This window comes from Arachis ipaensis, chromosome B07, assembly GCF_000816755.2.
Source record: "Arachis ipaensis cultivar K30076 chromosome B07, Araip1.1, whole genome shotgun sequence".
In the NCBI taxonomy this organism is placed as follows: Eukaryota; Viridiplantae; Streptophyta; class Magnoliopsida; order Fabales; family Fabaceae; genus Arachis; species Arachis ipaensis.
This window is the reverse complement of record NC_029791.2, coordinates 25,023,812-25,038,745: the sequence shown is the minus strand read 5'-3', so window position 1 is coordinate 25,038,745 and position 14,934 is coordinate 25,023,812. Positions and strand designations below refer to the sequence as shown.

At 35.5% G+C, this 14,934-nt stretch overlaps 1 protein-coding gene and 3 long non-coding RNA genes across 4 annotated transcripts; 3 read left to right on the top strand and 1 right to left on the bottom strand.

Annotated features, from left to right (window-relative positions):
- On the top strand, positions 434-789 carry LOC107610023. The gene is made up of 2 exons (XR_001613373.2): positions 434-564; positions 666-789. It is a non-coding gene; the product is annotated as an uncharacterized LOC107610023 (long non-coding RNA).
- On the top strand, positions 1,087-3,926 carry LOC107606993. The gene is made up of 5 exons (XR_002351283.1): positions 1,087-1,471; positions 1,695-1,844; positions 2,299-3,268; positions 3,360-3,523; positions 3,633-3,926. It is a non-coding gene; the product is annotated as an uncharacterized LOC107606993 (long non-coding RNA).
- Positions 5,257-5,594, top strand: LOC110264528. Its single transcript, XR_002350709.1, has 2 exons — positions 5,257-5,361; positions 5,452-5,594. It is a non-coding gene; the product is annotated as an uncharacterized LOC110264528 (long non-coding RNA).
- Positions 12,688-13,977, bottom strand: LOC107606994 (probable sugar phosphate/phosphate translocator At1g48230). The gene is made up of 2 exons (XM_021107748.1): positions 12,887-13,977; positions 12,688-12,794 (listed from the first exon to the last, which is right to left on the bottom strand). Exons 1-2 carry the CDS (start codon positions 13,104-13,106, stop codon positions 12,688-12,690), a joined length of 327 nt encoding a protein of 108 aa, XP_020963407.1. The 5' UTR covers positions 13,107-13,977.

Below are 14,934 nucleotides of genomic sequence, written 5' to 3'. Positions count from 1 at the left end.
ACCAGTAGAACACAGCCCCTATCTCTCTCGTTCTTTCTTGTTCGCAGAACAAATCAAGCTCAAGCTCCTGTTCTCTTCGTCTCAGGTGAGGTCTAGCACGCCGGTGCCACCTGTAGCAGCGTCTGTCCCCACCACCGCCGCGCCTCTCCCTCTCCTTTTATCCCCACTTAGTTCTGGCTCGCATATCTTCTCAGCGCCGCAACCATCATCTCCTCCAGTCAATGCTTCTAGGTTTTAGATTCTTTTAATTTCTATTAAGTTCAATTAATTTTGTTTAGTTAGTTTGATTTTAGTAATTAGTTTAGTTAGATTTGTTTTCTGATTAGTGGATTTTTAGGTTTTGATTAGATTAGGTTTAGTTAGATTTGTTTTTTTTTCTGATTTTAGTAATTCGTTTGATTTAAAATTTGTTGTTGAAGCTTTTTTCCTCATGGTTTTTCAATTTTCGGTGTTTCTTTTCACTGCACTATCTTTTTTCTTTTGCTGCTGCTTCTTGCTGCAATGTGATAGTGATCCTTCTACTTGGAGCTACATCAATGATCATGTTCATTTTCATATAGGACAGTAAGTTTGACTTGCTTCAGTAATAGCATATTCCGGTTGTTTAATAATGTAGAACATATGCATCTAGATTCTTTAAACTTTCTTACTTTTCATTGTTATAGGTGGTATGCTTAACTTGGGATATATGATGTGGCTGTCAAGCATATGATGGAAATCTTGGCCTGCAGTCACCAGTCCAAGGCAACACAGGAATTATTCCTTAGTGACTTTCTTCAAACTGTGAAGGTGATAGTGACTCTATTTCCTTTTCAGATCTCATGCTTAGAACCTGATTGTTAAAATACTGAACTGCCAATAGTTTGATTTAATGTAATTCTCGAAGTAGTGTGCTTTGTAGAACAGGTTGGAGATGTAGGGCCCATTCTTGATTTGATGGCTGTGGTTTTAGAGAATATTTCTACTTCTACCCTCCTAGCCAAAACAACAATTTCTACTGTCTATCAAACCGCAAAATTAATCAGTTCTGTCCCTAATGTGTCATATCAGAAGAAGACAAGCATTCCTACATAGATTGGAAATAACATTTCTACCTATTCAGCTTTATTCGTTTATCTAAAGACATAGGGTGTTTTTTGGACTTATTCCAGGCTTTCCCTGATGCCTTGTTCCATCAATTGCTTGTGGCCATGGCTCATCCGAACATGAAACACAAATTGGAGCACATGGTGTCTTCTCTATGGTGCTTATGCCATCAATGGTTTCTCCTTAGTTGGACCAGAAAACAAAGATGGCTATGAAGGTACAGAGTAATAGCTTCCACATTCAGCATGATAGTTTCTCTGAAGCAGAACACTTAAATGGGAAACTGCTAGAAGGAAACACGGTTGCAGAAGTTACTGGGGATAAAAATGCTGTTCATCCATATCGTGGTTATAGCTTTACTCGTGCACTAACTGATGGAAAAGAGGTATGCCATTTTCTACTTATCGGTATTAATTGTATTATATTAATAGTGCCATAGTGGGAGCATACGATATGATGGAGTTCGTGTCGATCATATTTAAATTTTATTGATTCTTCTTGGATTCAATTTTATTACATATATCTATCAGTTGGTTTGGTCATTTATTTTTTCTTGTCCAACAATGGAGACCCTTGGTTGTTCCTAACCATGGGGTTATTCTTTTCAGGATTTAGGTTCTCTTAGATTGAGCAGTCACCAAGTGAGTCTGTTGCTTTCTTCCATCTGGGTTCAAGCAACCTCTGTAGAAAATGGGCCTGCAAATTTTGAGGCAATGGCACACACTTTTAGCATCTCTTTATTGTTTACTCGTTCTAAGGTGAGATTGATGTATATCAAGTGTCATGATTGGTTTTAAATATCTGTGATCTGTGAAAATAACAAAACAATGACTTTGCCATTTTGTTCATCATTCATATATTGTCTAAATTTTGAATTATATGTTTTCTAGTAGCTGGGTTACTTTTTTTTTTAATTTATTTTGCAGATATATTGGTTACCATAAAGCCTCCAAGTTCCAATTTATTATGAAATGCAATTAGCTATTTCAGCAACTTAAAAAGAATATTTCAAGTTGGTGTCAAACTGGAGCCTGCATTTAGTGGCAGTGGCAATAATTTTGACAGCAAAATTTATCTTTACAGAAATGGAAAAAAAATGCTATTCATAACCTTTTAACTAATCCCGTTAGCTTTAAAATCTATTTATCCAAATCTATTTTCATATTTTAATTAATTTTTATAATTTAATGGTGATATGAATTGCTTTGTCAGGCATCCAATTACAGGGTTTTGGCTAGATGTTTCCAATTAGCATCCTCCCTTCGAAGCATCTATATTCATTTATAAAATGTTATAATTTAAGTGATAATTTAACCCAATCCTTCCTTTGTTTTTTCGTTTCTTTCTTCTTTTTCTAAAAAATATTCATTTATATTCAACGTTGTGCTTCTATTACCTTTATTATTTAAGCTTTTTGTACTTTATTTTCGACTCCTCTGTCACTCTATTTCGGACTCACTCATCACTTGTCACAATTTTTTGATGGATATGAATATCATAAGACATCATTTGAGTAGATTTACCATTTTACTCATAGCCACTTTGGCCTGTCTATACCTTCATTTGGAAAGTAAATGTTCTCATTACAATACTCAAAGGTACGTTATAGGTCTACTTTGCTCGTACTACGAATGGCATTAATGTTGCTGTGAAAGTTCAGCATCCTAATTTGCACCATGTGGTGGTGCGAGATGTCTATATTCTTCGTCTTGGGGTTTGTATTGACTATTGTTGACCTTGGTTCTTCACCATTATTGTTCCATCCAACATTAAATGTTAATCTAATGTGTATATTAATAAGTTCAGTTAGGGCTGCTGCAAAAGATTGCCAAGAGAAAGAGTGACCCTCGCCTATATGCTGATGAGCTTGGGAAAGGTTTTGTTGGTGAATTGGATTACACTTTAGAGGCTGCAAATGCTTCAAAATTTCTGGTAATGAATGACATTCATATTAATTGGATTAAGTTTACATAATGAGGAGATCTATAAACTGGATATTTAGAGCATTAATGAAAACTTTCATTAGTGTTTTGCTCTTTTGGCTGACTTGTTATAATACATGCTTCTACAAATTTGTCTCATCACAAATTTAGTTTTTTATTAGGAGCAGTTGTTGTTGTTGTTGCATTATATTGCTCTCACGGGGACACAGAAATTGTTGAGTTCTGATCAGTGCATATAGGTAGCTAATTTCAAATCTGCACCATGATGTCATACAAATCATATAAATCATTGAGAAACTGTGTTGATCTTTTTCTCCACATCTGTTGCAGTGCTCAAATATATTCTTGACAAAAGATCAAGATATATGGTAATTGATTCTTTTGACTTCACATGTCATTTGGAACAGTCAATCACTATGTGTAGGACTTATTTTTACCCCCATCAAGCAATCAATCCAGAATTTCTTTCTAGTCAAAACTTGTTCAGAAATGGGGTACATTACACTCAACCTCATGATTATATACTAAAAATAAAAGCCCAATCATTCATCACTCTTTTTCTTTGTTATTCTTCTTGTAAACTTTTGCATACTAACTTTACAGGAGTTTGCTGAGAGGAAGGACAATGGGAAGATAGCTGAAGGATCGAAAGGAGAGGAAAAAGCAGGAAATTAGGACTCATAATGCTCAGTTGCATGCTGCAGTATCCGTGGCAGGCATAGCTGCTGCCGTTGTGGCCATTGCAACTTCAATAGAGTGTACATTGTAGAATCAATAGAGTGTACATAGCTGCCATAAAGTTCTACACTTACCATATGAGTGGTCTCTAGCTTAGCTTGCATTGTTCAAGAAATTTTAGAAAATTCTAAGGATGCTACTCTACTAATGTTTCTGAGACATGGATGTAATTTTCACTCCATATGGATGTATAACCGTATATTATTGAATAAGTAGAGTTATATGCAAAGAAATATTATATAGATAATCTATTTTTCATATATTTCAAAGAAAAGAAAATAATATATAATTTATATGAGTTAAGTTGAGTTTTTTTATATTTATTTTGTATGAAAACATGTTTATTTTGCAATGAAAAAATTTATTTTACCTTACTGACAGATTTACAGACGAATTTTCTGTCTGTAATCAGAGTGTGAGATGATTTTCCAAAATTCAAATTACAGACGGAAAATCTGTTTGAAAATCTGTCTGTAATTACAGACAGAAAATCCATCAAAAAATTCATCTGTAATTATAGATGGAAAATCCGTCGGTAATTTTCCGACGGAAAAAAAATTTGTCGGTAAATAATTTCCGGCGGGGCTTTTACAGAGGGACAAAATTCGTCGGTAATTTCGTCGGTAACCAAAAATCCGTCTGTAATAAAGACTAAATATGCCTGTAAATCTGTCTGTATTAATCCAATTTCTAGTTGTGTGTGTGGAAGAGGATGGAGAACAAATTGAAAGGTCAAATTTAACTCACTAAAAATCGGAGGGTTAGTAGTTCGAGCAAATCAAACCTTTATATTTGCGTTTGGCAAAAAAATGTGTGCATCAATCGGACGGCCATCTTTAAAATGATGGAGATCAGACGAATAGAATCATCTCTATAAATATGAGCTTTAAATTTGTCACCTTGACTAATTGGATGCACATGGTTGAATATGATAAAATCGGACAGTGAGGAGGTGTTCCGCAAATCTGAGCCTCAAATTTGCACACCGTTGTACAGGTGTCGGCAAGGCTCCTTTCTTTCTTTTCTCTCGCGCTGATCCCTCTCATCATTTCCTTCACTCTCAACATTTCAATACTTTTTAAACTACCTTCATACTCTAAGTACTACCAGAAACCAAATTTTTGAATTCAGCCAAACTACATAATGTCTAAGAAGCAAAAAGTTAAAGAAATTGATTAATTATCTTAGTCAACCTAATTATGTAAGTAATTTTTAAAATTTTTGTAAGTATGAATATAAAATAATATTTATGATTTAATGTTATTTATAGTAATTAAATGGTAGTATTAGAATATATTATATTGTGTGTAGACAAATATTAGTTATATAACTGGTTAGTTTATGTTAGTGATAACAATTAGTATCTTAATAAAAATTAGATTTATTTTATAGCTTTATTAATTGTATTTGTTAGAATAGGATAGACATTAGAATTTAGTTTGTTGGTTAATTTTACTAATAATATTTGATATTGGGATCTTTGGTAATTTTGAACTGGAAAAGCTTCTCTAGTCAAAACTATTTTGATCCAAATGGACTATTCATGTCAGTTCTTTGGTCGTGGCCCCTTCTTGTCATTGCTATGATAATTCTGGTTAGTATTTTCCATCACGTAACTCATTTAAATGATGGTCCTCATTTTTTATTTAATACATTAACCTAAAGTATCTTGTCTCTCCGGCAGATCAACACACTTTTCTCCTTGTGTTACTTGATTGTTAGGTGGAAAAGAGCTGAACAAAGACATCGTGTAAGGATTGCTTATAGTAAGGAGGAATAGTTGTTCATACTATCTTTTTTTGTCTTTCGGATAAACTCTAAGAAATTTCGTCTCATCGTTATAGACCTCCTTTTCATGTATACTTACTATACTATTCAAAGGGGAAGTGAGGTAGATTTTTACCCCTTTTAGCTCGCGTTCATTATAATAACATGGATAATCAAGGACGACAACCATTTCCTTTATATTTTTTTTGTTTCCTTGTTGAGAGTCATTCACTTATTTTCTCTTCAATACTAGTGCCATTGCAAACTTCGTCTGAATTTGAGAAAATAAGTGAAGAGAAAATAAGTAAATGGCTCTTAACAAGGATACAAAACTCAAAAGAGTTCATCAGCATTCAATACGTTTTTCTTTCATATTAGAAGACTTTTTTTCCCTTGGATCCTAAGACTTGGTATCATCAAGTTTTTCAAGATTATAAACATGCATTGAATCTTTAAAAAATATCATTTTTACATGAATTACATCTAGGTAACATGCTATAATCAAAACTCAAAATAAAAACAAATATGTTTCACTCTGAAGTTTTTAGTTTAGTTCTGCCATTGTACTTTTCCTGTGACCTGCAATCTCCAAACAATTCATTTTTCCTCAAGAGACCTTTCCTGTTTATCGTTTCTCATATTTACAAAAACTTAGTTTTCATCATTGACGACTTACTAGTACAATGTGGATCTAGGCTTTGGCGGTCACGTGATGCATCGTGTCTTGCGCTTGCAGACATTATTCAAGGACGAAAGTTCTATTTCTCAAGTTCAAATAACACACTTGAAGTTCTCAATGAACTATAGTATTAGAGAATCATTGGAATCAATTAGTATCATTTATATTTATATAGTATATCTGTATATTAATTGTAGGATTCTGTGCTTTTATTATTTTGATTCTTTTAGTAGCTATATATACCCCTTGTACATTGTACTTTAGACATAACTCTGAATAATAAACAATTCTTTCTTCAGTTTAGTCTCTTGTTTCTGACATGGTATCAAGAGCTCAGGTTATTTTTTTTAGAAATAATTGGTTTCTAGCGCTTTTATTTTGTTTCCTCCGGTAGTACTTTGTGCTCATTTTTCGACTCCTTCCCGACGCTTTGGTTCGTCACCGCCGCCACCCTCGCCTTCTCCTCGTCGCAACGTTTCCAACGCCACCAGAATCACCGCCAGACGCGCCAGTTGAAGTTCCCTGTCCGATTGAAGACGCTCTCCCCCAGACGCCTCCAATGCCGTCGGATCAGCGCCCAGATTAACGACTCCCAGACGCGCCACGTGTCAGTCAAAAGGCAGACGGAGCCGTGATCAAGCCGCGTGCCCGACCTGATCTGCTTCGCCAACCCGCTTGTCAACCCCGCCCAGTCAGCGCTGAGATGTCCTTCGTCTCCAATCACGCAGCGCCACATGTCCTTACCTGCTGACGTGTCATTCGACGTGGCAGCTGATGTGGCAGGCATGCAGTGGGACCCTCCCTAAGGTTTTTTGGTGAGCTCTTCCCGATTTTCCTCCGTTTTCTCATTTTCTGCTCCAAAATTGTAGTTTCTCACCTCTCTTTGATCTCTATCTCCTATTATGGAAAAGTCAGATGCTTTTGCTGCCACAGACAGAAAGAGTAAATTTTGTAGAAACTGTAACCATTTCGGGCACCTCTTCTCAGACTGTCCTTCTATTGAATGTCGCACATGCCACCAGAAAGGTCAAATTAGCTACCATTGTTCACAGTTGTTCTGCCATTATTGCAAGCTCTCGGAATATTTGATTACTGCCTGTCCTACTCGCCCACCACGTCCTGATCACCTCAAGCATGCTTGTCATCCCAACTTCTCCAAAAATATGTCTGCTACTACTGAATCTACCACTTCTGCTCCTCTCAACCCGTCTCCTGTCTCTCTCTTTGATATTGCGTCTCTTCTTAAGCATCTTCTCTCCCTTTCTGGTAATACTCCTGTTACTTTTTCGACTCCTCCAGGTAATTCTACATGGTACTTTGATTCCGGTTGCTTTAATCACATGTCACCTTTGCGTCATCTCTTCTCGTCTTTGTCTACCACTACAAATGCACCTTCTGTCAATACCGCTAATGGTTCCCTCTTGCACGCAACACACAAAGATTTTATTTCCCAGTTAACTCTTAATCTCCCTGATACTTATTATATTCCCAAGTTGAACTTTAACCTTATTTCTGTTGGTCAACTTGTTGATCTCAGTTTTGATGTCACTTTTTTCATTTCTGGTTGTCGTGTACAGGATCGTCGGACGAGACAAATCATCGGGATTGGACGTAAGGTCGGAAGATTGTTCGAACTCGAGAATCTTCATATTCCTCTTGTGCCAAATCTCTGTGCTGCTTCTTTTCCATCTACCCTTCACTTATGACTTCAACGTCTTGCCCATAGCTCCTTAGGAAAATTACGTCCTCTTGTGTCTCAGGGTGTTTTGGGTCAAGTTCCTAATGAATCTTTTGATTGCATTTCTTGTCAAACTGCCAAACAACCTGCTTTATCTTTTCACAATAATTCATCTCTTGCTTGCTCTCCTTTTGATCTTATTCACTTTGATGTTTGGGGCCCTGCTCCTACCGCTTTTATCGGGGGAGCTCGATACTTTGTCATTTTTATTGATGATTATTCACGCTATACTTGGGTTTATTTGATGGCTAATCGCCATGAGTTACCTCAGATTTATATTAACTTTTCCACTATAATTAAAACTCAGTTTTTCAAGGTCATTAAGTTTTTTCGACGCGATAATAATATGGAATACCATGATTCCAAACTTTTAGTCTTTCTTGCAGAACATGGTACTTTGTCTGAGTTTTCTTGCCCTGGTACCTCTCAACAAAATGGCCGAGCTGAACGCAAACACCGTCACCTTGTTGACTCTATTCGTGCAATGCTTCTTTCTTCTTCGTGTCCTGAGTGTACTTGGAGTGAAGCTGTTCTTACTGCTGTTCATGTTATCAATAGACTTCCTTCTTCTGTTCTTGGTAATGTTACTCCCTTTTAGCATCTTTATCATACCTCTCCAGATTACAGTTCTGTTTTAGTTTTTTATTGTGTCTGTTTCATTCTTCTTCAACCTCATGAACATAGTAAGCTTGAACCTCGAGCTCGCATGTGTTGTTTTCTTGGTTATGGCACTAAACACAAGCGTTATCGTTGTTGGGATCCTCTCTCTAAACGTATTCGTATATCTCGTCATGTTGTCTTCTAGGAGCATCACATGTTTTCTCGATTTTCCTCCTTTGAGTCCATTCCTCCTACTCAGTCACCTTTCTTCACTAACCCCAATGTTGACCTTTTTCCTAGTGATGATTCTACAAGTTCTATCTTGGGTCACTCTTTACAGCCTCCTGCTCTTCCGCCTTCTCCATCTTCCGATGATTCTAGATCGGACGCCGATCCTGCTCTTACCGTCATGCCTCCTCCTACCACTCGCTATTCTAGGGTAAGAAATCCACCTCCTCATCTTTTTTATTATCATTGCTTTTCTACTATTACTCATCAACATAAACCTAAGTCATTCAGAGAAGCCTCCACAAATCCAAATTGGCAACAAGCAATGTAGGAAGAAATACAAGCACTTGAAAAAGCATACACTTGGGATTTGGTTGATCCTCCTTCTAATCAGGAAGTTGTGGGCAGTAGATGGGTATACAAGATCAAAACTCGCTCCGATGGCTCTATTGACCATTATAAGGCACGCTTAGTTGCTCAAGGTTGTACGCAACAATATGATATTGATTATGAAAAGACTTTTGCTCCTATTGTTCGTCTCACATCTGTTCGAGCTCTTCTTGCCATTGCTGCGGTAAAAAAATGGTCTCTCAGTCAGATGGACGTGAAGAATGCATTTCTCAATGGAGATTTGAAAAAGAAGGTTTATATGAAACCACCTCTAGGTTATCCTTGTCCTTCTAGCAAAGTCTGTCTCCTTCGCAAGGCACTTTATGGTCTTAAGCAAGCTCCTCGTGAATGGTTTGACAAGTTCAACACCACTATCTGCAATCTCGGTTTCACTTACAGCCCTCATGAGAATGCGCTTTTTATTCGTAAAAGTGAACGTAGAGTTGTTCTTCTGCTTTTGTATGTTGATGACATGATCAATTACTGGCAATGATGTTGATGGTATCGCTGATCTCAAAGCCTCCCTTCACCATACCTTTGAGATGAAAGATCTTGGTTCCCTCAACTATTTTCTTGGTCTCGAGGTCATATCCATAGATGATGGCATCTATCTCTCTTAGGCAAAGTATGCTTCAGATCTTCTTGCTTGCGCCGGAATTACAGATAGTCGCACTGAGTCGACTCCCCTTGAGCCTAATATTCGATTTACCCCTATGGATGGCACTGTTTTGGATAATCCTACTCTCTATCGATAGTTAGTTGGAGGTCTCATCTACTTGACTGTCACCCGACCAGACATCACCTATTCGGTTCATGTGCTTAGCCAGTTCTTATTAGCTCCTCGTACTACTCACTATGCGGCAGTTCTTCGCATTCTTTGTTACATCAAAGGCACCCTATTTCATGGCCTTTATTTTTCTGCCCATTCATCTTTGTCCCTTCAAGCATACTCCGATGTTGATTGGGCTAGTGATCCCACTAATCGTCGTTCTTCTACTGGTTACTGTTTATTTCTTGGTGACGCTCTCATTTCTTGGCGTGCTAATTAAGAACCAAATGTTCACTGCTCGATCAAGCACAGAAGCTGAGTATCGTGATCTTGCTGACACCACTGTTGAGGTTGTCTCGATTCGTTGGCTTCTCAAAGATTTGGGTGCTCCTCAATCATCCCCTACTAATGTTTTTTGTGACAACCACAATGCTATTCAGATTGCCCATAATGATGTGTTTCATGAATGCACCAAACACATTGAGATTGATTGTCATTTTGCTCAGCAACGTATCCTTATTAATGCTGTTCATCTCATCGCTATTGGAACACTGGATCAGACTGCTGATATCTTCACGAAAGCTCATCATTCGACTCATTTTCAGACTCTGTTATCCAAACTCAAAATGATGTCCTTAGCTCCCACTTGAGTGTGAGGGGGTATGCATTAGAATCAATTAGTATCATTTATATTTATATAGAATATATGTATATTAATTGTAGGATTCTATGCTTTTATTACTTTGATTCTTCTAGCGACTATATATACCCCTTGTACATTGTACTTTAGACATAACTCTGAATAATACACAATCCTTTCTTCAGTTTAGTCTCTTATTTCTAACATTTAATATTATAGAAAAAAGATGCTTAAAATTATGTCCTTCTATCCATATTTATATCATTATATGTAGGCGAGTTCTATGGTGGCATGGAGATAGATGGCCAAGGATGGCTTATATTTGACTGTCCAACAGCCATATGACACATGTAGAGTGGTTAGTGTATCCAATGAGTGCATGAAACGTAGGTCAAACCTGAAAGTTATTGTAAGTGCAATAATAATGTGTGGTTTACCGCATGGGCATTTGAGAGATTTTGACATAAAAAAAATATGGATTTCATATAGACTAGGGTGTTGGTAGTCCAAAAATGATTGGGTATCCAAAAATGTGGATGGGCAAAAGATGAAATTTTTTTGGATTGAAAAATAAAATTACTATACAACATAATGATATTGACTTTAAATTTTGAATTTAATTTTGATATACTGTCAATTGTAAAGCGTTTTACACAGTCGTGTAATCATATCCATTCTTTTTTATAACTATTCACGTTATCAATATAAAAGATAATTGTTTTTAAACTTTTTAATTTATTTGTTGAATCAATTTTATTCATAATTTACGTTTTCCGACTACAAGAAAATCACCCATTCAAGTACACTTGAAAAGTGTAGCTAAAAGTAAAAAAATGATGCCTTAGGCTAAGGCTACGCTTTTTGGGCTACGCTTTTTCAAGTGATGTTGTCCAGGACCAAAGGCTACGCTTTTCAGCTTCCATTTTCACCAGAATAGGCTACACTTTTCAACACTACTGCATCACCTATAAAGCGTAGCCACATTGTATACCATGGCTACCGTTTATAAGTGTACCCTTAGGTCCCTTTTTTTTTGTATACTATAGCTACTGTATATAAGTGTAGCCTTAGGTTATATATATATATAATATTCTAATAATTATTAATACAACATAATATTTAGTAATATGATTACATATATAATAATTCTGTATTTTTAATTAAATAAGTTAAATATTATAAAATAAAAATAAATACATAGTTATTATAAATAATTTCTTTAACTAATAAAAATTATTCGTAACCAAAATATATTTATAATAATGATCCAAAAGTACTAGAATGAAGTTAATTTTAAATATTCATACATCTCATACTAAAGTAAGCATAGCCATATCAAAATAATCATGATACTACTTAGAATTTACTACTGATACTCTACAAAAAACTAAAATATTATATCCTACATAAGTATCTTCTAATAAAAGTCATTAGTCAATCATACATGTTTCCATTCCTAACACTACTCTATCTTAGCCAATAAACTACAATAATAATTAGCTTAATCTTCATTATCATCCTCAATATTATCCTGCATAATTATATAAAAAAGTAATTAGAAAAATATTTATAATGACATTCGCAATTATAAAAATTAAAAAATCAAACTCAAAACTATCTGTAGATGAATAAAAAAGAATACAAACCTCTATGAACCCTTGCCCAATTTTTTGTGATATGGATTATTTATTTGCATTCCTTGACTCATGCAATGCTTTGAATATGGTGCAGGTTAAGGAGAAAATAATAGCTGCGAGGAGAAGCGAAGTTAAGACCATTGTATTCCCTTCTGCCAACAGGAGAGACTTTGACGAGCTGGCACCAAATATTAAAGAAGGTCTTCATGTTCATTTTGTTGATGACTTCATGCAGATCTTTGATTTGGCTTTTGATGATGACAATTCCCAGCATTCGGAGAAGTATGTCTCACTATAATGCTCTTATCTGATGTGAAACCATTACCTCCAATGCTTCCCTCATTGTTGCCGGTGTTCAATGACGCATAAATGTCAAAAGGTCTCTTCTCAAATCTCCAGTCTTGTGTATCAAACAAGTTTACAATGAGACCGGGACATAAAAATGCAAGTATGCAACTATACATGTCAAGACTCAAGAAGATACCTTTGTGATTTGATATGGAATGATTTCAGTAGGTTGTTGAGAGGCTCGAACGTCCTTGACTTTTATGTAATTGTACATCACAACGCCATATAGTGCTGCAGAAGTAAAAGATGAATAGTTGATCAAGACAAAGGAGGGAGTGATATTAAGAATGTGTTTCGACTTTCGAGTTTCAACTGAAACTTACCTATAGGATAGCCAGTTATATTTAACCCAGTTATTGTGGACTCTGGAAATATAACAGTTGAAAGGGCTATTAATATCCAGTTTTTAAGCATGCCGGCGACTCGGATGGTCACAGCACCAGTTCTACCTATTACTAGGAAAATAGAGAAGTTCAAAGCGAGAGCACATAGAGCATTGGAAAAGAAGATCCAAAAGTTGAACTGAAGCTGTGAAACTTCCATTGCAAACTTTTCTAGGAGGAACTAAGGCACAAAGAGAAATACAAAACTGCACAGAACAAAGCAAACGAGAAGTTATTACATCACATTAGACTGGATTCACTAATATCCAAGCATTGATATTTATTTCTTTCTTACTTTTTTCTGGTCAAATTGACACAACCGACCAAGAAGTTGTATTACATTAGATTTTATCATAGCCCATTTGTTTTTAATCTTTTGTCTTTTGTCTTTTGTCGCAATAGCTAAGCCAATATCCCTAAATAACTGCACAGAGCATGCACCAAAGTAAAATTATACTGAAGCACTTAGCCAAGCATAATTACAGAAAATAAGAGATCATGTTTCAATTCCTATGTGAGAATCATTGAATGTCTCCACTAATATGTTTAGCCAAGCATCCAAACTGATCATTTTCGAAATCTTAATGAGTCAGTGGTCCATTTCTTTGTTCCAAGTTTCAACATCCTTATAAAATTCCTGTTCTTCAATCATATGTAATTCAAGTGCAAATACAATATACTTCTAAATTAACCAGACAAAGAAAGAAATACCAAAATTACACGCCCAGCAGCCTCGTGGCTGAAATTTTAGGGAAAAGTGGAGTTTGTCCCTGAAAGGCCAAAGCATAAAAAGAAATGACAATGCAGAACTTAATTCCAAATTCTTCAAGAATAATTTGTATCTTTCACCTATTAATAAACACAATTGTATAAGTTCACTCAACTAACGAACTCCGTCGACTAGTAACATGGTACCAAAATCAACATTTTGTAGACACAGTCACGAATGCAGCATAAACATTGTTGTTAGTATAACCACTAAAACTGCATCAATGTAGCAATTGCAGCCATGTGAACCAATTTTTTCCTGAGGCCTCACTCACTCTTTACTGACCTAGTGATACGTGCTTCAAATGTTCGTGATATGAAGAGTTCAAGAGTTATTTAGAAGATATTTTAGTTTATATTTTTAGAATATTTTATTTAATGTATTTTGATTTTGTTTATTTAATTACTAGATTGGGCCTTATGTTTATTAGCTTTAGGGTTTTCTTTGTTTTAACCTAATAAGAGGTTATAAATACCTCCTTAGCTATTCTAGTCGTAGCATAGAATGATTTAGAGGTTTCAAAACCCCTTTTTGGTTTCACGATGAAACCATGGTGTGGACAATTGAGGTTGAGAAGTCCCTCTTTTGTTACATCGGAGAATTGGGTAGAAGGTTGAGGAGTCCCTTCGATTCAATTCCCAAACTATGGCGTTGACAAGTTAGGTTGAGGAGTCCCTTTCTTGTTGCGTCAAGAAATTGGGTAGAAAGTAGAGTGATTCTCTTTGTACTCAATTTCAATCTATCCTTTTATTTTTATTTCAATTTCAATGTATTATTTTTTATTCAGTTGAATCCTTATCTTTTTGTTTATCTTTTTATTTCTTTATCACCTAGCCACTTGCATGCCTTCACAATTCTCTCTCTTATTTCTTTATCACCTAGCCACTTGCATGCCTTCACAATTCTCTCTCTTTTTTCTTTAACACAGAATCTCTTATTTCTTAAAACACATATTATAAATCAAATAAACAATTAAGTAAATCAGAGTTTGAGTGTAACATGTTGACATATTATAATTAAGTGAATTTGATTCAATCTTAATATGAATTTAATATGTAAATATAGGTGTTTTCTCTTGTAGAAACTTTTATGCTAATGACCAAGCTGCAGCAGAGAAGAACAAGGTACTTATTAAAGTAGACAATTAAATATGCCATATTTAATTTCTAGAATTTGAAATGATAACAGGGCTTTCAAAATAAATCAACAAATGCATGCA

Excerpts from the sequence above, each read along its gene's own strand:
- LOC107606994 (XM_021107748.1), bottom strand. The coding sequence starts at position 13,106 with ATGGAAGTTTCACAGCTTCAGTTCAACTTTTGGATCTTCTTTTCCAAT. Across the intron at positions 12,795-12,886 it reads TATAACTGGCTATCCTATAG|CACTATATGGCGTTGTGATG; the intron begins GTAAGTTTCAGT and ends TTACTTCTGCAG.